A 24189-nucleotide genomic window follows, 5' to 3' on the forward strand; every position below is an offset into this window, starting at 1 on the left:
TTTACGCCCTATTAGTGAATAAAAGCCTTCAGTTGTGAATAGTTCCGACAGAATGGAAAACTTCTACCATTGTCCCAATAAAGAAGGTCAAAAACACCATAAAATCGGAGGAAATCATGCCAAAAACACCCTTCCCAACTTAGAAAAAATACTGGAATCAACTAATAAACTACATATATTGAGTTAAATAAAATACTCATTAAGGAGCAGTCAGGTTTTGGGGCTAATCATTTAGTATTTAGTCTTTGATTGGTCGCGAACAAGTGCGTGTGTATAGTCGAAAACTTTCGTTCGGGTGTCTCACACCCATGTTCATTGACGACGTAAGAATTTTCATAAGTGTGAATTTTCATAGGCAATGAGTCTTATCGAATAAAAAAACTTATCTAAGTATGTAACTATTTTTGAATACTTGTATTTATAAATGCTTAGTAACCATTTTTAAAGTTTTTACACTACGTCTTATTTAAAATATAATATAGCTGAAAGCACTTAATTTTGTATTAATTTTTTAATATAAAAAAACAAAACATATGTCAAATTAACTGAATACGCTTTTTTATTTTTTATTTTTTATTTTTCAACACAAATATTATCAACACAATAAACAACATACAAAAATTCGCTCAACTGTAGTTGTATTTTTATATACACATATATTTTTCTTCGGGTGTTACACACCCAGTTCATTCACGGTGTGACAAAAAATATGTTCGTTGACGGCGGGTTAACCATTTCAACCAAAACCAACTCAAAACCGCGTCGAATGTATGTAGGTCATTGGGCCTCCGCACACTGGACCGCTGCAGTCCGCCTAAAACCGGCTTTGTGTGGATGAGAGGGGGCAGAGAGTTCGAGTTTACCTCATTCATTTCAGTCCGCCTTAGCTCAGAAAGAAGATAAGAAGAAAAACGGGAAGAAATTTTAATAATAAAATAAGATGAAATTAATTATTAATATATTAATTAATAAAATAAGATGAAATACCTTTCTAAGAAAACAAAATGTGTATACTGAGAAAAAATAAAAAACATTGAACTATATTATTAGGCAAAGAATTGTTAAAGAAGGAGCACTGTTTCACCTAAGGCAGTCAATATGGCGGAATTAGAGCGAGAAGCTGCCAGCCGATAACACCTTGTATTATTGCATCATGCCACCACAGTATACCAGTAGAAAAGGTTTTTGTTTTTATAGCTGTTTCGTGGTGAAAGTCCTTTATGGGGACCAAATTTCCATCAATAAATTGAGCGCATGGTTGCTTTTGCATGCCAAAGGAACGAATATTAGAAAACATAGAAAAAGTCTGAGATAATAAAATTATATTCTACTAAAAATAAACAAAATAGTGTGCGCTAATTAGGTAATGTGATAATCATATTTAAAAACTCTTCAAGTCTTATTTTGCACAGAATAATTTTGCGGATTAGATTGCTCTGAGCGCTTGTGTTGTGTACCAAGAAAATGCAGCCGTGTTGGTTTTCATTTCTATATCGCATCCGGGTGAGTTTCTATTTCTTGGTAATTCGGTTTGTGAAATGTTATGTGCACAGTATACCAGTCGAAAAGGTTTTTGTTGTTGTGGCTGTTAATTTGGTACCTATAAAGGACTTGAGGGTTGCAAGCAACTGTTTTGCCGCATTCAAGGTGCTGTGCAGCAAAATAATGTGGTTAAAAATTTTAACTTCGGATAAATGGCGAGAGAAATATTGTTATGCGCTTTATAAGTAAACATGAACGTAATAGAATATTTTATATNTTCGGATAAATGGCGAGAGAAATATTGTTATGCGCTTTATAAGTAAACATGAACGTAATAGTTAGAATATTTTATACTTCAATACAATAAATTAGCGCTATTTTTGTAATTCGAAGTGATCTTAGAAATATTTGTAGTGAAATATGTACTTTATGAGTTAAATGGAAACTATGTTATATGTAAAAATATACTCCGATTTACTTCAAATAAATGGTGTAAAATGTTTTATATATGGAACTTGTATCGCTCTTGCTTGCGCTTCGCAGTAAATATTGCATACGAAAGGGTTCGCTAGTCAGCAATTCGTTTTATTGCGATAAAAAAAAATACACGAACAATAAACGTAGAATACATATGTATAATAACATGCACACATAATCACCTTCGGGTTTGATCAAGGCACTGTCCGAAGCAATACGGAAGAGAGAACCTCACTTGGCGTAAGCTCTAATAGCCCAGTTATGCATACTTGCACTGAACCCAAACAGAATTCTACATGTTAAGTGCTATGCGTTGGGTAACCGCTTACACGCAAATCCGTTTAACAGATTCTTATGTGACAACTCTCATGCTGAGCTAAGTATGCATAACTGGGCTATAAGCCGATTGAAGTTTTAAGATCAGCAACGCGACTTATATACTCTGCAGAGCAACAAGAGCTACTGTAAATGCTGAACAATTAGGAAAATGTATAATTCAAGAAATATAAGATTGCTTCAATCTCCCCCTAGGATGCTGAAATCGATCCGATGGGGCATTCCTACTAAGTGGTCTTTCGGGGGACGTCCTCGGCGTCGGATCCTGTTGACTGGCTCTTCGGAAGCATTGTTAGCACTTCGATATGGAGTTAACGATGAGGCATGGTAGGTACCTAAGGGTTGTTGGAGGTTATCTTCATGCGCGATTACATAAGCAGTAGTTCCTTGTTTTGCGATGATGACATAAGGGCCGTCTCTTCTTGGAATGAATTTGGATGCCCTACCGTTGAAAGCGTTGCTCAAAACTTGAGTAGTGACTAGAAGGTTGGAACCAGTTTCTAAGTTTTCTTGGTTACGTCTTCGTGGATTGGTGAGACCTTTGTTGGCATTTTGCTGTCTTTGCTCAAATTCACGAGCAGATGCGACCAACTCAGCAAGAGTTCTTAAGTGTGGCGTGATTTCCGCAATAAAGTTTTCGGAATGAATAACAGCTCTCAGGTCGTGCTGAACATCGTCAATAGTTCTCAGCTCGCGGGCAAAAGTTAGATTAGCTGCAGTGTAACCAGTGCTTTGGCAGCGAGTGTTGTTCATGGCGAAGCGTATGGCTGGCAACTTTTCTGCCCAATTTCGATGCTGTTTTCCAACCAATATCGCCAACTGTGTCTTCAGATCACGTTTCTTTCTTTCAACGGAGTTCGCTTGTGGATGGTAAACAGGCGTAAACACTTGGTCTATGTTGACGCAAAAGCAAACCTTCTGTATCACTGAGGATACAAATTGGACTCCGTTGTCGCCGATGACCTTCCTCGGGACACCATAGCGCAGGATCAATTGCTAATTTTTGCAGTTTTCGGCGGTAGCTTCGGGTAATGCAGAAAGCTTCACCCAGCTGCTGGAGATGTCTTCTGCGATGAAGATCCATTGTAGCCCATTTGCGTCGGGAGGCAATGGTCCAAACAAATCGATAGCAATTGCTTCAAAGCGCTGTTTGCTTTATACCGTTTGATATAACCCCATTGTGGCCTTGTAGCGTTGGCAGTCAATGCAATTTTTGACGTGGGTTTCGATGTCCTTCCGGATACCAGGCCAATAGTAGCGCGAAGTAATCTTGCAGGAAGTTAGGTCAATTCCATAATGGCCTGCTGTGTCCTTATTATGGTAATGGTCCAATATGGCTGGACGCTCATTTTTAGGGATAACCAGTTGCGCGTCTTCATTGTCTTCATCGTGGTAACAGAAGAGTACTCCATCGTTCATAGTACACCCTCTTTTGGCCCAATACTCGGCGTCATCTGTCTTCCTTTCGCAACAGCCGATGATAGTTCTCAACTCTGGGTCACCAAGTTGGCCTTCTCGAAACTCTTTCGCTCTTCGTCGCGGGAGTTCAACATCAAAGGAGCATATATGGCAGAGTTCGTCTGGGTCATGCTTTCCTTCGCAAGGTGGCCTGGATAGCATATCCGCCACCACAATGGTATTTCCCGGTTTGTAATCGATGTCTATGTTGTACGGCTATAGAATTAATGCCCATCGAGCTAGGCGTCCAGTTGGTGATTTAAGTGTCATTAACCACTTCAACGGTCGGTGATCCGTAATCAGAGTTACCTCGGACCCCTCGATATAACCACGGTATTTCTGTACGGCATACACGATGGCTAAAGCTTCTCGCTCGATTGTGGAATAATTTTGTTCAGCCTTGGACAGTAGTCTACTGGCATATTCAATAGAGTGTTCATCTGTACCCTCCCCCTTGAGTAGAACTGCCCCAAGTGCATATCCACTGGCATCAGTCTTTAGAATAAATGGCGAGCTTTCGTCAGCTTGCTTCAAAATGGGTGATGTCGTCAGGAGTTGTTTCAGCTCACCAAATGCTGATTGTTGCTTATCTTTCCAAACATCGCAATGTGGACCGATGGAATAGATCTGCCAACGACAGTGGTAGCTACGCAATTAAAACGACAGATATTGAGGGCTTTCTTTACTATGCCCACAGCATTTTGGGCAATTTGGTCGGTACACACCTGGTGCACCACAGCCATAGCATGCAAAAACGGCCGCGCGTTTGGAATGCGACGGTACTGCACTGGAGCTTGCTGCTATAGTTGGTTGTTGTTGGGCCTGCTGCGACTGTTGTTGTTTTTTCTTTTTGAAGCAAACATCTAAATACAGTGTGGCCACGTAACCTGAAAACGAACACCTTTTTGGCCCTTCCGCAGATTCGCTTTTATCGGTAGATTCGATTGTAAGCTGTTTTGCTTCAGCCAAAATCATTTCTGCATCTCGACAGTTTGCTATTAATTCGTCGAACGTGGAAACTTTATCGCGACGCACTCGTTCTCTTATATTAATAGACAATAAACCGTAGATCATATTGAGCTGCACTGCTTCGCTGATGGTATCACTCAACTGCGAAAACAGTAGTCGCTTCTTACATATGAAACTGTCGGTAGCTTCACGCGTTTGTTGTTTTTGTTCAAAAATATTTAAATAAATTTTCCAATCGGGCATTGGAGGGGAAAATGTTGTTCGGATCAACTCAGCTGCATCTTCAAAGATCGCCACAGTGTCCTTCACACCGATCCACCAGGTCGCTGCGTATTCTTCCAGTAGAAGTGGCATAGCGCGCAAGGCATCTGCGTCAGAAATTTTTTCAATGTCCTTGTAAACTGTAATGGCAGCAATGAACTCTTCCACTGCCGATGGATCGCGTTGTCCACGGAAACGTGCTGTGCACTGGGTAAAAGACCCGCATCATCAAGATCAGGCGAAAACGTAGCCATTTTGTCTTCTTCGCCTTCTGCTATGACTTCGCGTTCTTCTTCCGAACTGCTGGGCTCTAAGTTGGGTGCCAATGTATCGCTCTTGCTTGCGCTTCGCAGTAAATCTTGCATACGAAAGGGTTCGCTAGTCAGCAATTCGTTTTATTGCGATAAAAAAAAAAAACACGAACAATAAACGTAGAATACATATGTATAATAACATGCACATACAATCACCTTCGGGTTTGATCAAGGCAAGGCAATGTCCGAAGCAATACCGGACGAGAGAACCTCACTTGGCCACAGTATATACAGTAATAAACCCAAGGCGCATCCATACAAGGTGGTGGCAATTGCATATAAGTAAAAGTCCCGTGTATTTTGTTATTGCTTTTTGGTACAGGAGGATGTCAAAACGAAAGCGAATAGGAGATAATTTTCGTCATTTCGTTTTGTGAACATCCTAAAGTTGCGCCACTTCGTCTTGGATGGCATTCTCCTGTACTAGTGTAGAGACAAAAATATCTAACCAGCTGATCAATCAACACTACCTTGTATTGATGCGCCTTGAATAAACCTTTTTGAAGTTTTTCCCCAATTGGTCCTCGAGGAGTACTTTTGGGTTGTGTGCAGCGTTTTCGTTTTGTGCGCACGGCAACACTTACTGTGGGGCATTTCGCCTGATGATTAGAAAAAGGTCTTCTCGAGGATAAAATTTATAAAATTTATTGAATTGAATTTATGAACAATCAATAGTATCAATGCTTAATTAAGAATAATATCAATAGTTAAGTACATAATTAACGCTTGTGTTTCTATAAACTGGCAACTCACATCGTATTTTTTATTAAAAAACGTGAATTTTGTGTACTTATCAAAGAAAACTCTAACTTTTATTTAGATCTTTATTAAAAAAAAAACCAGGTTTGTTTAGTTATAGAGACTCCAATGCCTGCCAGCCCATTCGCCCAGACAGCTCATTAAGCACATCCAACTTTGAGCGGAACTTCTAAAAATTCTTAACATCAAAGTATAGAATATTACAAATATGAATCATACACACATACAATAGCAATTGCTATGAATTGCTACCGTATAAATTCAAGACACGCATTTGGTTGGAGAGTGCGTTGGTTATGGCGGTCATAAGTTCAGCCAACACATTCAATTATCCATTACTCGGAGCTGTTCAATATGATGAGTAGTGAACCTCACAAGCCACTGCCTCTGGCTACAAGCTGGATATCTGAATATTGGAAAATAAATAGCAACTATCTTTTTAAAATAATGAGAAAAGTGATTGTTTACAAAATTACCTGTGCTACTTTGAATTAGTACGGTTGTTGCACCCTTTCATACCACAGTAATTTTGTATGAACCTCTGAATCAGCAAAATTCATGCTCCTTCTCCTCATCAACCCTGATCAAATTTTACCCCCGAAGATTACTCAAAAAGGTTTATTACTGTATACAGGGTATCCCAGAAGTAACCTGCCAAACTTGAGGAGAAGGCAGGTGGGGTGGTGAGCTCTCTGATAAGCAAAAAATTTTCAGGTAAAAGTGTCGACGTTTTTGAAACATTTAAACTTTTTTGAATTAAAGAAAAATCGTGCCTTTTCATGTATTTTTTTTTAACTGCCTCTACAAACAAGGCTATACTTAGTAAATTTTTTATTGTAAAATACTTTCAGATAGTTGCTTCTCCATACTCAAATGCAATGTAGTTAAAATATATTAAGCTACCATTATAAAATTAGGACTATATTGCGATTTTTAACTTTTTGATATTTTCTTTCCCAACTTTGACTATCTCTGGTGGAAAAAATGTACTGAGCTATAACTTCACATTACATAAAAAAATTGCTCATTTAATAGATATTTCAGAAAGGTGCCACTCTTACTATTTCGAATAGAAAAAAAAGTTATGGCCGCTTTTGTGGGTAAAGGCCTGAGACACGCTAGAATGTATTTAATAGATAGAATAGTACAAACGAATGGTTGAAAAAAGGACTGGTAAATCAATTAAATGCATCCGATCAGATAACGGCACCGAATACGTGAACAATGAAATGCAAAATCTTCTAAAGAAAGAGGGTATAAAACACGAACGGACAGTAGAATACTCGCCGCAGCAGAATGGTAGTGCAGAGCGTAAAAACAGGACATTAGTAGAAATGGCCCGATGCATGATGATACAATCTGGACTTCCCCCATACTTTTGGGCAGAAGCAGTATTGACAGCAAATTACATCAGAAACAGATGTCCATCTCGCAGTCTAGAAGGCGAAACTCCATTCAAGTTGTGGACTGGAAGAGTACCAAACGTAAACCACTTGCGAAAGTTTGGTTCTACGGCATATGCCCTGGACAAAACTCTGAAGAAGGAAAAGTTTGAAANGATACAATATGGACTTCCCCCATCTTTTTGCAGTATTGACAGCAAATTACATCAGAAACAGATGTCCATCTCGCAGTCTATAAGGCGAAACTCCATTCCAGTTGTGGACTGGAAGAGTTCCAGACGTAAACCACTTGCGAAAGTTTGGTTCTACGGCATATGCCCTGGACAAAACTCTGAAGAAGGGAAAGTTTGAACCCAAGTCGCGAAAATGCATTTTCATCGGATACTCAGAAGAAACTAACGCTTACAGGATTTGGGATGCAGACACGAAAAAAGTTCTGCGAAGTAGAGATGTAACTTTTACGCACAGTTTCGAGTCAAGCAATTACGAAGAATTTATTATTGAAGAGGACTGCAGCAACAGCGTAGATTTTGGCATGGATTTTGACCTTTGCAATAACAAAAACGACGCAATAAGAAGCAGTTTCGAAAAAGCCAGTGAAGAACCCAATGAAGAGTCTAGTACAGAACGTAATGAAGGGTATAGTACTACATCAGAATTCGAAAGCAGTGAGCAATTTGTCACTCCCATGACTTCGCTGCGAGGACCAGGGAGGCCTAAGAAGATTCTGACAGAAAAACGAGGAAGACCACGGAAATTGTTCAATATGGTGCGTCCAGTGAATGAAGAAGCGTCAAGCGAGCCTGTTCAAGATCACCACAACACTGCTGGTTTAGTTGTGCAGGACGACCAATTATCAACCGCCGAAGCTTTGTCTAGTCCAGAAGCAGTTGATTGGAGAAAAGCGATGAAGAGTGAATACGATGCCTTGATGAAAAACAACACATGGGTCATAGTAGATCGGCCAGCTAAGAAGAAAATCATCGAATGCAAGTGGGTCCTGCGCACGAAGTATAAACCTGACGTCACTATAGAACGACGAAAGGCTAGATTGGTCGCAAAAGGTTTTACTCAAATACCTGGAATTGATTTTGACGAAACGTTTGCACCTGTTGCTAGAATTGGATTTATCCGGTTATTGCTAGCTCTAGCAGCGGAATATGGCATAACATTGCATCACCTAGATTTTGTAACTGCGTACCTAAATACGGATATCGAAGAAGAAATTTATATGAGAATACCGAAGGAATTCGACTAAATTTTAAGCAAAGATGAACTAAAAGAATACCACGGCGATAAGGTTGATTAAGAAAACACTTTACGGTTTGAAGCAGTCTGGTAGACAATGGTACAAGAAACTAGATGAGAAATTGAAACTAATGAAGTTCCAGCCATTGAAATCAGATCCTTGCGTGTTCATGAAGAAAAGACAAAAGGATATGGTCATCATCACAGTTTACGTCGATAATTTGATTGTAGCATCAATGCACGAGTTGAAAATGGAACTAGCAAAATCATTTGAGATGAAAGACTTGGGTGAGTTAAAATTCTGTCTTGGCATTAGTTTCAAGCAGGATATCCAAAGCAATACAGTAACGATGTCACAAGAAAAGTATGTGAGGGATGTTTTAAAACGGTTCAACATGCAAGACGCAAAGACAGTCTCAACTCCTTTGAATCCGAGTACAAAACTTTTAAAGGAAATGAGCCCGAATAACGAAAAAGAGAAGAAAGAAGTTCGGAATATACCATCCCAGAATCTTATTGGGTCTTTAATGTACTTAGCAGTATCGACACGACCTGATATCGCACATGCAGTCAGAGTTTTAAGGCAATACAATAAAAATTACGGACATCAACACTGGATAGCTGCAAAACGGGTATTACGATACATCAAAGGAACTGCCAACATGGGACTAGTATTTAAGAAAACCGGAAAAGAACTAGTTGGTTATGCTGACGCAGATTGGCGCGCTAATATAGACGACAGAAGATCCTATACAGGTTTTGTTTTCAAGCTAGCAAACGCTGCAGTAAGCTGGGATTCTCGAAAGCAGAAAACTGTTGCAATGTCAAGTACAGAATCAGAGTATATGGCGCTCTCTGAATCAACAAAAGAAGCGATACATCTTAGACGTTTGTTAACTGAAATACAGGGTCAGCTAAGCACTACTAAAATTTTTAATGACAATCAAGGCGCAGGAATGTTAAGCAAAAATCCAATATTTCATAATCGAACGAAGCATGTTGATATCCGTCATCATTTTATTAGAGACACAGTGGAGAGAGGAGAAATCTCAATTGAATATTTGTCGACTGATAAAATGCCAGCTGACGTGCTGACTAAAGCTTCACCATTGCCGAAACATAGTAATTGCATTAAAAAAATTGGATTAACTACAATTTAGACTAAACATACTTATTATTCATATGTAAGATTCCATTTGAGGGGAAGTGTTGGATTTCAGCAAATGGAATTATAAACTTTATTCTTTCTACACTCTACAATCGATCCTCAGCAAGTTTTGTTTTTTATACAAAATATGGAAAAATGTATTTCAATATTTTTCACTTCAAATAAGATCGTTGCTGAATAAACAATAGGTATTTGTAATTTTCAGATATTGGGACCTGTGGAACTGCCGCCAACGCCCAACTCCCACAGTTATTTAAAGTTCCTTCAGGAACGACTTCCAACTCTTTTAGAAGATGTACCCTTAAACCTGCGGTGAAGACTATGGCTGCGAAATGACGGGTGCTCACTACGAGCGTGAAGTAAGAGCTCATTTAGACGAAACTTATCCTCGCCGATGGATTGGACGAAGAGCATTTGCCGGAACAACTAAATGGAGCTGCTGCTGAGATAGCCCAATTGAGTTTAAGATCTCTATAAGCGTATTTTCTTAAAAGCATGTATTAGAGTAGAAGGTCGCCAATTTGAGCATATTTTATCAATACATGAATAAATTTTTCTGCAAACAACTCGTGTATGTTTTATTTCACGTGAACCCATCCTTCACAAAAAATATTGATATGGCCCTTGTTACTGACTCTAGTCCGAATCCCGGTAAGTAACATAAAATAATGTCAGAAGCATGTAATAATGTACCCTTGTACTATTTAGCATGTCATTGGTCAGCAATAAGAGCAGCTTAAATTTAAATCTATTAAATACATTCTAGCGTGTCTCAGTCCTTTACCCACAAAAGCGGCTATCATTTTTTTTTTTCTATTCGAACTAGTAAGAGTGGCACATTTCTGAGATATTTATTAAATGAGCAATTTTTTTATGTAATGTAAAGTTATAGGTCAGTACATTGTTTTCACCAGAGATAGTCAAAGTTGGGGAACAAAATATAAAAAAGTTAAAAATCCCCAAATAGTCTTAATTTTATAATGCTTTCTTAATATATTTTTACTACATTGCACTTGAATATGGATAAGCAGCTATCTGGAAGTATCTTACATAAGAAATTTAGTAAGTATAGCCTTGTTTGTAGATGCAGTTAAAGAAAATATATGAAAAGGCACGATTATTCTTTAATTCAAAAAAATGTAAATATTTCAAAAACGGTAACACTTTTACCTGAACATTTTTTGTTTATCAGGGAGCTCACCACCCCAACTGCCTTCTCCTCAAGTTTGGCAGGTTACTTCTGGGGCACCCTGTATACTGTGCACTTGGCGCAAGCTCGAAGCCGATTGAAGTTTTAAGATCAGCAACGCGACTTATATACTCTACAGAGCAACAGGAGCTACTGTAAGGGTTGCTACGAACTGAACAAGTAGTAGGTTTAATTTTATTTACAAAACTCCGCTAGGTTATACTACGTTCAAATTGACGAGCTAAACATGTTAAATGGGCTTGAACTAGTTAAATGAACAAAACATGTTCATAAACAAGTTAAATCGCATGCAATTGTTGTTGGAAAATTGAACCAGTTAAATCATTTAACTCGTTTGAAAACCAGTTCAGCGCAGAGTTGTATCAGAAAGCTTTCTGCTCCGGCCAATCAGAAAGACACAAAAGCTTCATTTGACATGCCAACGTTCAAAAAAATTATATTCTGAAAAATATTAAAAATTAAAAATCATTAAAAAATATCAAATTTGTATGCATGTCTGTCCGCCAAAAAAGAGTCCAAAGCGGTAATTAGTAATTTTCCATGAGGTCTCATCGTACGCAGAGATAAACAGTGCATACGAACTAAACATTTTGAAGTCTCTAAGTAATTCGTATGCGTTAATATCATGAAGCAGACATTCGCACAAAACAAATTGAAGCACAAAAACTTGATTTTCAAAATTTTTTTCGAATTTTTATTGGTAATCAAACAACCGTCAAAGTTAACTCCAAATGTTCAATGTGAACGATTGTGTTTTCCAAAAAGCTCTTTTCCATTGAACAAGTTAAATGGGGCCAATTTGAACGTAATATTATATTTTCAAGCCTATGTTAAATAATCGACTACAATATAACTCGGTGTTTACATTGATGCGCAAACGAACAATAGTACATGTTGAACAATTAGGAAAATGTATAATTCAAGAAATAAAGGTTGCTTCAAACTTATTTTAATAATAATATTTATTACTTTCATCTACATTGCTTTTATTGTATGTTTTCACGAGTAGTTGCAGTTTTCTGCAATTGTCTCTGGCCGACTATACACGTCAAAGCTAAATAATTTCACAATTTCTATCCTATTATAGGTTTATATTTTAATAAAATGTGATCAATTACTTAAGAATATATAAACTCCGATCAAACTATAGTACTGAATGCTTGAGAAACAATTATTTAAATCAAATGATCAATAGTGAATGCACTCGGATCGAATTTTGGGACACGGAGCGAATTTTGCATATTAAGACTAAATAATTTCTAACTTTCTACCTTGAGTTGACTGTCAACCTGTGCGGACGTGTTTTTTTAATCGCTCCGCCGAGAAATTATTAATAATTCACGTAAAGCAAAGACAAAAAAAAAAACAGAACCAACGCAAAAAGACAATACTAGGCATAAATAAGCTTTCTGCTTATTTGCCTATAATTATAAATTACTTTTTCTGAATTTTCGCAATGCCGCGAGAAATTCAAATAAATGTGCCGACATACAATAAAATAAAAGCAGCTCCGGCCCCACCGCGCTTACCGAATAGTGAAACAAGCACCAAGTGCAGTGAAATAAACCTTGCCGTAACAGAAGCTGACCAAAAGCATTCAGCTGATCGATTCGTTCGTTTCCCCCACAAACAATGCTGATCGCGATAAATCGTACTCTCCCTCCCCCCAAACCTCGTGCATTACATCTTGGCATGCACAGTCGCCAATATCTCTGGTAGACCAAGTTGTTCTAATGCAACAACAAAGCACTAGCTTAGCAATAAGCACAGTAACAACAGTGAGCGCAGCTCTCACAACAACGACTACAATCACGAACTCAGCAATGACAGCGGTTTCACAACGCAGTTCACCCACACCTGCATAAACGGCAATTTCGGCACCAGCCCAAGCCCAGCAACGCAGGTCAGCGCAAGTTGACCTACTTAATCCAACAACCCGTACATTGACTCAAACGGGTATTGATAGGTATATACAAGTCAAACGAAAATTAAGCCCACAGCAGCAAAAAATTGCAAATCCATCAAAAATTGCAAAGACGAAAACCACTGACATTAACCCTCTACTGGGAAATAAGTTTGCGATTTTGGACAATGAATGTGACAAAGAGCCGAATGAAGTTTCTAAAGCCAAACCCAAAACTGTAGTGAGCTCGTGAATAAATTAACTCAGCTTATCTGAGACAATACGTTCCACGTAACGTCAATTACCAAGGGCAACATGAAAGAGACCAAACTTCAGATTCTAACTGAAGAAAATTACCGGTTGGTAACCAAACACCTTAATGACGATAAGAAAAACTTCTATACGTACCAGCTCAAAAGCAGAAAAGGACTGCAAGTAGTAATAAAAGGTAGAGAATCAAGTGTGCCCATTGGTGATATTGCTCATGCTCTAGAGAAGGCAGGATTCGCTGTTAAAAATTTTGTCAATATTATCAACAGAGCAAAAATCGCTCAACCTATGTTTAAGGTAGAACTTAAGCCAGAAACAAAGCCAATGAATAAAAACGCAGTGCACCCAATCTACAATCTACGATACCTTCTACACAGAAGAATAACAGTGGAGGAGCCGCACAAACGAAACGGTCCCGTACAGTGCACAAATTGTCAAGAATTTGGGCATACCAGAACATACAGTACCTTGCGTCCAGTGTGTGTTGCCTGTGGCGACCTTCACACTTCCGCTTCTTGCAAGGCTATCAAAGCTGATGTGGCTGTAAAGAAATGCAGTAATTGCGGAGGTAACCACACCGCCAATTATAGGGGATGCCCTGTATATAAAGACTTAAAGTCTCGCATCAATCAGCGCAACACAGCCGTACGTTCTTCCACCACTCCAACTAGCTCTTATACATACCAACACCTCACGCCATCAACCACTACATCAGGAGCCTTTTTTGCCGATGCGCAGCGAGTTCCCAACGTTTCTTTTGCCGACGCATTAAAACTACAAGCGCAGCCAAGCACGGCGACATCAAACTCCAATCAAGAAACATTTGCAAATATTCAAAGGAATAATACTGAGCAAATGCAGCCGAACCCCGCTACTTGTGGCATAGAAGGAATGATTTGAATCTTACCCATTGTATGACTCAATTCATGTCTACTATGCAAAATATGATTCAAGACCTCATAAAGGCTCAAAACCAATTATTGCAAATTTTAGTGAATGAAAAATGAGTGAATTGAAAATTTGCTTATGGAATGCTAACGGTGTAAACCAGCGTAGATTAGAACTCAGTAAATTTCTCACTGAATATAAAATAGATGTTATGCTACTGTCCGAGACACATTTAACAAATAAATATAATTTCTCCATACCTGGATACAAATTCTATGCCACAAATCACCCAGATGGTAAAGCTCATGGAGGCACAGCGGTGCTGATTAGAAATCGTCTAAAGCACAATATTCTAGAGTCAAAAGCAACAGCCTGTCTGCAAGCAACTACCATATGCTTACGAAACCGCGACCGAGACTTGAATCTATCGGCTATTTATTGCCCACCGCGATTTTTAATTTCTGAAAATGACTTTAAAGATTTCTTTGATAGTCTGGATAATATATTCCTGGCAGGAGGCGACTTCAACGCAAATCATACGTACTGGGGATCACACCTTATTAACCCAAAAGGTCGGCAGTTATACAATATCATTATAAACAGGCACAATAGACTAGAGGTCACATCTCGTGGTAAACCTACTTACTGGCCCACCGATATAAAGAAGATACCAGACCTAATAGAATTCGCAATTACAAGAAACATATACAGAAATAACATAACGGCAGAAACTCTACCTGAACTATCATCCGATCACTCCCCTATATTAATAAAACTATATGAACAGACCCAAAACATCGAGATTGAGCCTCGTCTAACTTCAAATAACACCAACTGGCTTAAATATAAAAAGTACATCAGTAGTCACCTTAAATTAAACGCTGCACTTAACTGCGAGGGTTATATAGACTCCCTTGTTGAACATATTAAAGAAGCCTTTACTTCAGCCGCTGGCCTGGCAACACCAAATCAAGTCCAAGTACCACCTACGCATACATCAGTTACAAACACCGAAATAGGAAAAATTTGTGGCAGAAAAGCGGCGCCGAATATTACGTTCAAATTGGCCCCATTTAACTTGTTAAATGAAAAAGAGCTTTTTGGAAAACACAATCGTCCACATTGAACGTTTGGAGTTAACTTTGACGGTTGTTTGATTACCAATAAAAATTCGAAAAAAAATATTCAAAATCAAGTTTTTGTGTTTCAATTGGCTTTGTGCGAATGTCTGCTTCATGATATTAACGCATACGGATAACTTAGGGACTTCAAAATGTTTAGTTCGTACGCACTATTTATCTCTGCGTTCGATGAGACCTCTTGGGAACTAATTACCGCCTTGGCCTCTTTTTTGGCGAGCAGACATGCATACAATTTTGATATTTTTTGATAATTTTTAATTTTTAATATTTTTCAGAATATAAATTTTTTGAACGTTGGCGTGTCAAATGAAAGCTTTTGGATCTTTCTGATTGGTCGGAGCAGAAAGGTTTCTGATACAACTCTGCGCTGAACTGGTTTTCAAACGAGTTAAATGATTTAACTGGTTCAATTTTCCAACAACAATTGCATGCGATTTAACTTGTTTATGAACATGTTTTGTTCATTTAACTGGTTCAAGCCCATTTAATATGTTTAGCTCGTCAATTTGAACGTAGTATAAGAAGACAGCGGCAGAGCCATCGCTCACCAACCTCACAGCTACTGTATAAAGCTGCCAGTAGAAAACTGAAACAAGCACTCAAACGTTCAGAGAATCGACACTTGCAAAGGTACATTAACAAACTTTCCCCGAATTCTACTGAAAGATACTCTCTATGGAAATCGCTAAAATACTTGAAACCACCAGTGGCTACGGAAATGACAATTAGGAACCAAAGTGGTACCTGTGCTCGTAGTGAGCAGGAGAGAGCCGAGTGTTTTTCACACCATTTAAAGAATGTGTTTCAGCCAAACTGTCCAACGAACACTCTTTAGAAGTAAAAGCTATAGTAAAGCAGCTTAATCCAAAGAACTCGCCGGGTGCTGATTTTATAACTCCGAAAATGCTAATAGAGCTACCGTATGTTGCACTAGCAATTCTTTCTGACCTTTTCAACGCTATCCTCAAATTCGGTTACTTTCCGAAATCATGGAAAATGTCGAAGATAATCATGATAGCCAAATCTGGAAAAGACGCAACACAGCCGTCCTCATACAGACCAATAAGCTCACTGCCCTGTCTTTCCAAAGTATTCGAAAAAGTACTCCTATCAAAGATATCTTCCTTTCTCCATGAACGCAATTTAATACCAGCACACCAATTTGGCTTCCGAGAAAAACATGGTACAATTGAACAAGTTAATCGAATTACAAATGAAATCAGAAGGGCATTTGAGCTCAGAGAGTACTGCTCTGCAATTTTTCTCGATGTGGCACAAGCATTCGACAAAGTGTGGCACGACGGTCTTATATATAAAATTAAAAAATTGTTGCCGCCGGAATTCCACAAAATATTTCAATCATACATAACTAACAGAAAATTTGCTGTAAAAGTATCTAATTTCACTTCAAAAGACATGTCGATAACGGCTGGCGTTCATCAAGGAAGTGTACTCGGGCCTATGCTGTATATCAGCTACACTTCAGATATTCCAACTAGCAAGGATATACTCACATCCACCTTCGCTGATGATACCGCCTTAGTAAGTCGTAATAAATGTCCCAACAGAGCGTCAAGAGTACTACAGGAACATTTACTACGCATAGAAGAATGGCTGGCAAACTGGCGCATAAAAGTCAACGAACAGAAGTGTAAACATACAACATTTTCACTCAGACCGCAAGTATGCCCCCCAATCAAATTAAATAATGTCCATATTCCACAAGCCAATGAGGTGACATATCTAGGAATACACTTGGATAGGAGACTAACTTGGCGCAAACACATATCAACCAAGATTACACAAATGAAGCTAAAGTCAGCTAGCGTGAACTGGCTTATAAACAGAAAATCAAAACTGAAACTAGATTATAAACTACTTGTATATAATACAGTCATTAAGCCTATATGGATGTATGGTATTCAACTGTGGGGTACGACCTGTGCAACCAACATTGACACGATCCAAAGATTCCAATCTAAAACGCTAAGGGCCTTAACCGGAGCACCGTGGTATGTCCGCAATGAAAATATACATAGGGACCTTGGTATACCGATGGTTAAATCTGTAATCGACAGCAGCAGAGAAAAATATAAAATAAAACTGCGTAACCACCCGAATCCCCTGGCAAGTGGCCTTTGCAACACCACAAATATAACACGCCTGCGAAGAAGAGATCTACCAGCCTTTCGTTGAGCGACGTTAAACCAACAGGCCTCAACCCCAGGGTTTGATTTTTAAACTTGTTGTTAGGCTTAATAGATGTAAAATTAGCAGATCCAACAAATAAATGCAAGTATAATTAAAAAAAGAAAACTTTCTACCATATAATACGTTTATATTTTAATGTAATATGATTAATTACAGAATAATATATAAACTCCGATCAAACTTCACTACTGAATGCTTGACAAACAATATTTATATCAAAAGATCAATAGTGAACGCGCTCGGAGCGAATTTTGGATGACGATATAAAATATGCATATTAAGACTAAATAATTTCTCACCTTTTATAAGCTTATGTTTTAATGTAATATGATTAATTACTGAATATAATATTAACTCCGATCAAACTATAGCATTAATTGTTTGACAAACTATTTAAATCAAATGATCAACAGTAAACGCGCTCGGAGCGTATTTTGGAACACTTCATTAAATATTTACAGAGGAAGTATATTATTTGGTAGAGATCAAAATGTATTTAACAAAGTGTGATTGAATTTTAAATTGTTCTCAGAAGAACCAGCCTATAAAGTCAAATTGAAAAAATTTGTATGAATTTTGAACCGTTTGCTTATATTTTTTACATAATAGTACCTTAGAAGAGAGCCGCAGTGAGTTGTCAATAACACCTTGTTGAAAACACCCGTGCATGGTACAATAATTACAGGTATTGTCTTCGGGCGTGCCTGCCAAACTGAAAAGCATGATGGCGGCAGTGTTTGACAGGCACGTTCGACGATGCGAACGGCAATGGAAGGTAAGAAATGGAAGATGGATGACATGAGAATGAAAGAACTATGAAATAGCAAAACGTCGAACCAAAACGAGTTTAAAAAATCTGACAATGCGAATGACGTCAAAATGAAAGAAATGCAAAATAGCGAAATGTCGAAACAGAAGAAATAGATGACAGGCACGTGTTCAAGGGTTTCGTGCAACAAAAAGAGTTGTTGTGTTGCGCCATTTAATATTAAAAAAAATTTAATGTGGATAAATACGCTTTTTTATTAAGTTGAAAAAAACCACATATTTCGCCAGCCAAAAAGTGGCCTTATTCATAACAAATAAAATGATTTAAAGAGCTCTATACAGTAGCATTTAAAACAAATCTATTTTTTACTTTTTAAGAATTTTGGTATAACATTTAACTTAACTTTTTGTGCACCTATCTCTTTTTCTGTTTATTATTCTCAAATTTTTCTTTTCCTTAAACTCTTTTGACTGAGTTTCAATTACACCCAGTAAAAATCATGATAAAAATATCAGAATGTAAAACCATTCTCTCAATTCGTCGGCCATGATTTTTTTCTGACGTTTGCAAATATTTTAAAATCATATAAAATTGAAAATAAAAAATGAAATTGTTCACAATTGTTGTTGTTTGAGATTAAAAATGAGAATGTGTGTGTGAACTTGAGTTCGAATTTTAAAATTATATTGCTGGCAAACGTCAGACTGTCCCTGAATGATTTCACCTTGTAATGTTTTTATCATGGTAAAAATCAAAATATTTTATAAGAAATTTGTTAACCGTTTTACAACGGCATTTAAAGCTTTGTTGTTCAACTCGAAAAGATTTCCTCCTTCGCACACTTCTCTCATGCTTTTTTATCGTAGTTATTATTCTGTTGACATCTAAATTGCCATTCATTTTATGTTGTTGCCAATACATTGTTTTCTGGCGTTTCCTCTGTGAACTTTTATAACTACATTCATAAAAATATTACTAATTTTGGTTTATAATTTTTTCCATCTTGCTATTGCTGAATATCAAAAAGGAATTAATAAGTAATAAAAAGTTAGTTACAGTTTTAGTGAATGGTTCTTGCAAATAATAGTATTTTGTGGTTGAAATGACTTGATCGCCGGCAGGATCCAATCAACTTTTTTGCCAAAACCAAAGCAGACGGGAAGGAAAAATAGTTGTTCATTAACGATTTGTCCGAAATATCGTTCTTGAAACGCGCTACTGCTCACTAAATTTGTAAAAATTAATTAATTAATTAATTGTTATATTTTTCTTCATTGTGGTAAATTTCCACATTATCACAGCAGCTCGCTGTCAATAATAGATTAGCGCTTACACATATGTTAGTGTTTGGCCGAGCTTCTCCTCCGAATTGTGGCATGCACCTTGATGTTGTCACACAAAGCGGAGGGACCTACAGTTTTACGCCGACTCCGAACGGCGATTGTATTTTTATGAGAAGCTGTATTTCATGGCAGAAAAACACTCGGAGGTTTGCCATTGCCTGCCGAGGGACGACCGCTGTTAAGAAAAAACCTTTTTTCTATATTTTTTTGCGATGTTGCTTTGACCAGGGTTTGAATCCAGGTGCTGCGGAGTGGAAGCGCGCACTGCTTACCACTACACCATAGCGGCCGACACAGCTGGCTGTCAAACCGAAACTAAAAAGATACCAGAACATTCACGGCGCAATCTTCTTTTCTGTGATTATTGTACTGCTTCTTTGAATTTCTCAATTTTGACAATTCTGATCTAAAAGTAAACGAAACCTCCGAAACTTTAAGTGCACTGAAATTCACCAATACCCACTTCCGCATAAATCACATTTTTTCGTATTTTCCTTGTTAAAAGTTATTGTAAATCATATATTTTTATCGCCTTATTCATAAAAAATAAAAATTTTAAAAAGCTTTTTAAATTGCCGTTTACAAACATTTTTCAATTTATAAACCTTTTTTTAAGCTACTTTATTTTTTATGAATAGGGCTATTAGAAATTAGCACAATAAAACACGTGCCTTATCGAAAAATGTATTATTAAGAAAATTGGCTGTTCTCACATTTTCTTTCAACATCCAATTTGACTTTGTTTACTTTTTGTACAGATATGTCATCGCCGCCAGGACGGCGCAATCTTGTGTTCTATCTTTCTTGTCAAATATGCATTATATCTAACTGTTATACTACTATTAATGGTAACCATGAATATTCATTAAAATCGTTTCAATTCGTGAAAAAGTAGTTTACATACTTCTAGTCTAAATATATTCTTTAATATAAACTAGCTTTTTTAATTCTAGAATAAACCAACAATCTCAAGATTTATAAAAAATTTGTCTTCAAAAAATACGTCCCAAAGCATCCCTGTTGAAATTTTGATGCAAAAGATTTTCCGCGATATTCATCATACAAATTTATCATCTCACTTGTCCGCATGTCGCTCTGGAAAGAAATATATTTTAATTTATATGTTTTCTTAAAAATAAATGCAAATTTACCTATTTTTTCTACCAGCAGGCACGAATATGGTATTCAAAACAGAAACAATGACAACGAATTTTAGACACATTGTTGTATTTTAGCGCAAAACGATAAGTTTCACAAATATTTTAAATTATTGCCTGGAACATGCACATTTATCGTTATTATTGGAAATGCAAGACTTGGAATGCGTTTTTAATTTCTTATTTAATCAATTCAAATAAATAAAAACACATTTTTCTAAAATATTTCTCAATTAACATTTTGAAGCTTTTCTGAAACTTGAATGTAACTCTGTGCGGAGAATGAGATAATTGAAAATCAGGTGATCTCAGCTGTTTTCAAATGTAAATAAACAAAATGGCGCTTTCCATACTTTTAAGCCTATACAATGCTTCACAGACAGCGCATATTTCGATCTGCCTTATTTGAAAAATATCATTGTTGCCCACTAAAAGGTTTACTTTAAGGGAAAAGGGATATTTCTGTACACCATATACCATAGATGTCCACGTTTTTTTTTACCAAACCTTCTTGCAGAGAACTTATTTAATTTGCGAAAGGCGAAAAATAAACATTTGCTTAAAAATTATAAAAACTAAATTGGGCGAAAACGAAAAGCAAAGCCAACTAAAAGTAAAAGAATCAACATTGAAATGCGTCAAAATGAAAATAAGGGAGAACGAATTTCGATGTGAAGCAAAACTCTCTGGGAAGACAATACTTGTAATAATTGTACCAAGCACCCATGTCACAAATATTTAAAGGTAAAACCGCTGGCTCAATTCGTCGGCCATCATTTATTTTTTGAAGTTTGTCTACTTTATAAAATTGAAATTTGAGAGCAACTCAAATGCCAAATAAAACTAAAACAATTTGAGATTGAAAATGAAAATGTATTTGTGAGATTGAAAATTTGAAAACATTTTTGTTGTTAGCAAACTTCAAAAATATTCAGGCTGCCTCTCAGCGGTTTTACCTTCAAATTTTTGTATCATGAATACACCTTGGTCTAGATATCACGTACAAGTTTTCCTTTATTTATTTTTACTTAAAATCTTTAAATATGTATCTTGATTTTTTTCTGTAGAATACGTATTCATTTTTTTAACCGATTTTAAAAAAAGGGAGGACCNAAATATGTATCTTGATTTTTTTCTGTAGAATACGTATTAATTTTTTTAACCGATTTTAAAAAAAGGGAGGACCGTCGGGTCTACGTAACCAGAACGATCGGAACGCGCATTGAAATCGGTTGTATTTTTTGCTTAAAATTACTTTTTATTATTGAGATACAGTTTCGCTACTATTTAGAGATTTTTCGGCATACTTGTTCACATTTCTGTTATTTATTATTTTTCTTAGTAGTCATTTATAGGTTTAGGACTTATTGTGGGTGCTTTAAGATTCATTTTGTAAATATGGACATATAAAAACAATTGCGATATTTTATTTTATTATATATTATGGATTTTATTCGTGCAATTTTTTATGTTTAATAGTTTTGAGAACACTTTTTGGTTTTGTTGTATTCTTTTATTGCATGCCTTAAACTTTTTTACTTTAAGTTGTAATGGTGAAGGTATGCCTTCACTTTAGCTAGGTGCGAGAAATTTAGCCTATGTGCGTAAAAGCATAGAGTAGGTATACGGCTGTGTTGCCGCCATTCTCCAACATCTTGTCAAAGTAGAATACATATTGGTGGCTATCACGGAATCCATGGTAGTCCGATTTTTCATAAAATCTACGATCACTAGCGATCACTGAATCTGAACTGCTACGAATGTGTGTATTCAAAGTATACGCTGCGCTCGTAGCTACTTGAATTCAATAGCATTTTCGTAGATTTCATGAAAAATCGGACTATGATGGATTCTGTGATAGCATTGATTAGCTCTTACGCTTATAGTGCGCCAGAAACTCCAACAAACGAAAAATGGGCTCTCCAATAATAGTCGAACGTAAATGACCAACGTGCATCTACAGGGTGTCCCAGAAATAACCTGCCAAACTTGAGGAGAAGGCAGGTGGGGTGGTGAGCTCCCTGATAAGCAAAAAATGTTCAGGTAAAAGTGTAACCANCAGTTTCGCTACTATTTAGAGATTTTTCGGCATACTTGTTCACATTTCTGTTATTTATTATTTTTCTTAGTAGTCATTTATAGGTTTAGGACTTATTGTGGGTGCTTTAAGATTCATTTTGTAAATATGGACATATAAAAACAATTGCGATATTTTATTTTATTATATATTATGGATTTTATTCGTGCAATTTTTTATGTTTAATAGTTTTGAGAACACTTTTTGGTTTTGTTGTATTCTTTTATTGCATGCCTTAAACTTTTTTACTTTAAGTTGTAATGGTGAAGGTATGCCTTCACTTTAGCTAGGTGCGAGAAATTTAGCCTATGTGCGTAAAAGCATAGAGTAGGTATACGGCTGTGTTGCCGCCATTCTCCAACATCTTGTCAAAGTAGAATACATATTGGTGGCTATCACGGAATCCATGGTAGTCCGATTTTTCATAAAATCTACGATCACTAGCGATCACTGAATCTGAACTGCTACGAATGTGTGTATTCAAAGTATACGCTGCGCTCGTAGCTACTTGAATTCAATAGCATTTTCGTAGATTTCATGAAAAATCGGACTATGATGGATTCTGTGATAGCATTGATTAGCTCTTACGCTTATAGTGCGCCAGAAACTCCAACAAACGAAAAATGGGCTCTCCAATAATAGTCGAACGTAAATGACCAACGTGCATCTACAGGGTGTCCCAGAAATAACCTGCCAAACTTGAGGAGAAGGCAGGTGGGGTGGTGAGCTCCCTGATAAGCAAAAAATGTTCAGGTAAAAGTGTAACCATTTTTGAAATATTAAAATTTTTTTGAATTAAAGAAAAATCGTGCCTTTTCATGTATTTTCTCTAACTGCATCTACAAACAAGGCTATACTTAGTAAATTTTTTATGTAAAATACTTTCAGATAGTTGCTTCTCCATACTCAAATGCAATGTAGTTAAAATATATTAAGGAACCATTATAAAATTAGGACTATATTGCGATTTTTAACTTTTTGTTATTTTATTCCCCAACTTTGAGTATCTCTGGTGAAAAAAAATGTACTGAGCTATAACTTTACATTACATAAACAAATTGCTCATTTAATAGATATTTCAGAAAGGTGCCACTCTTGCTATTTCGAATAGAAAAAAAAGTTCTAGCCGCTTTTGTGGGTAAAGGACTGAGACACGCTAGAATGTATTTATTAGATTTAAATTAAAGTTGGTCTTGTTACCGTCCAATGACATGCTAAATAGTACAAAGGTACATTATTACTTGCTCCTGACATTATTTTGTGTTACTTACCGGAAATAATGAAAATGGATTTTGTGAAATTGGACCCTTCGAACATTGTGTTATTAATACTATGACAGAGAAC

The 24189-nt window shown here is 36.8% G+C and overlaps 1 protein-coding gene across 1 annotated transcript in view; it reads right to left on the reverse strand.

The window, feature by feature from the left end:
- Nucleotides 1–536: 536 nt before the first annotated feature.
- LOC108355127 (structural maintenance of chromosomes 3) overlaps nucleotides 537–24189 on the reverse strand; it is a 278962-nt gene continuing 255309 nt past the window's right edge. The window contains exon 5 of the mRNA XM_017606318.1: nucleotides 537–882. Within this exon, the coding sequence (XP_017461807.1) occupies nucleotides 874–882 (9 nt within the window). The 3' untranslated portion in view covers nucleotides 537–873. The remainder of the gene's footprint in view (nucleotides 883–24189) is intronic.

This window comes from Rhagoletis zephyria, unplaced genomic scaffold (assembly GCF_001687245.7).
Source record: "Rhagoletis zephyria isolate East Lansing unplaced genomic scaffold, Rhagoletis_zephyria_1.1 Rzeph_scaffold_00160, whole genome shotgun sequence".
NCBI classification, from domain to species: domain Eukaryota; kingdom Metazoa; phylum Arthropoda; class Insecta; order Diptera; family Tephritidae; genus Rhagoletis; species Rhagoletis zephyria.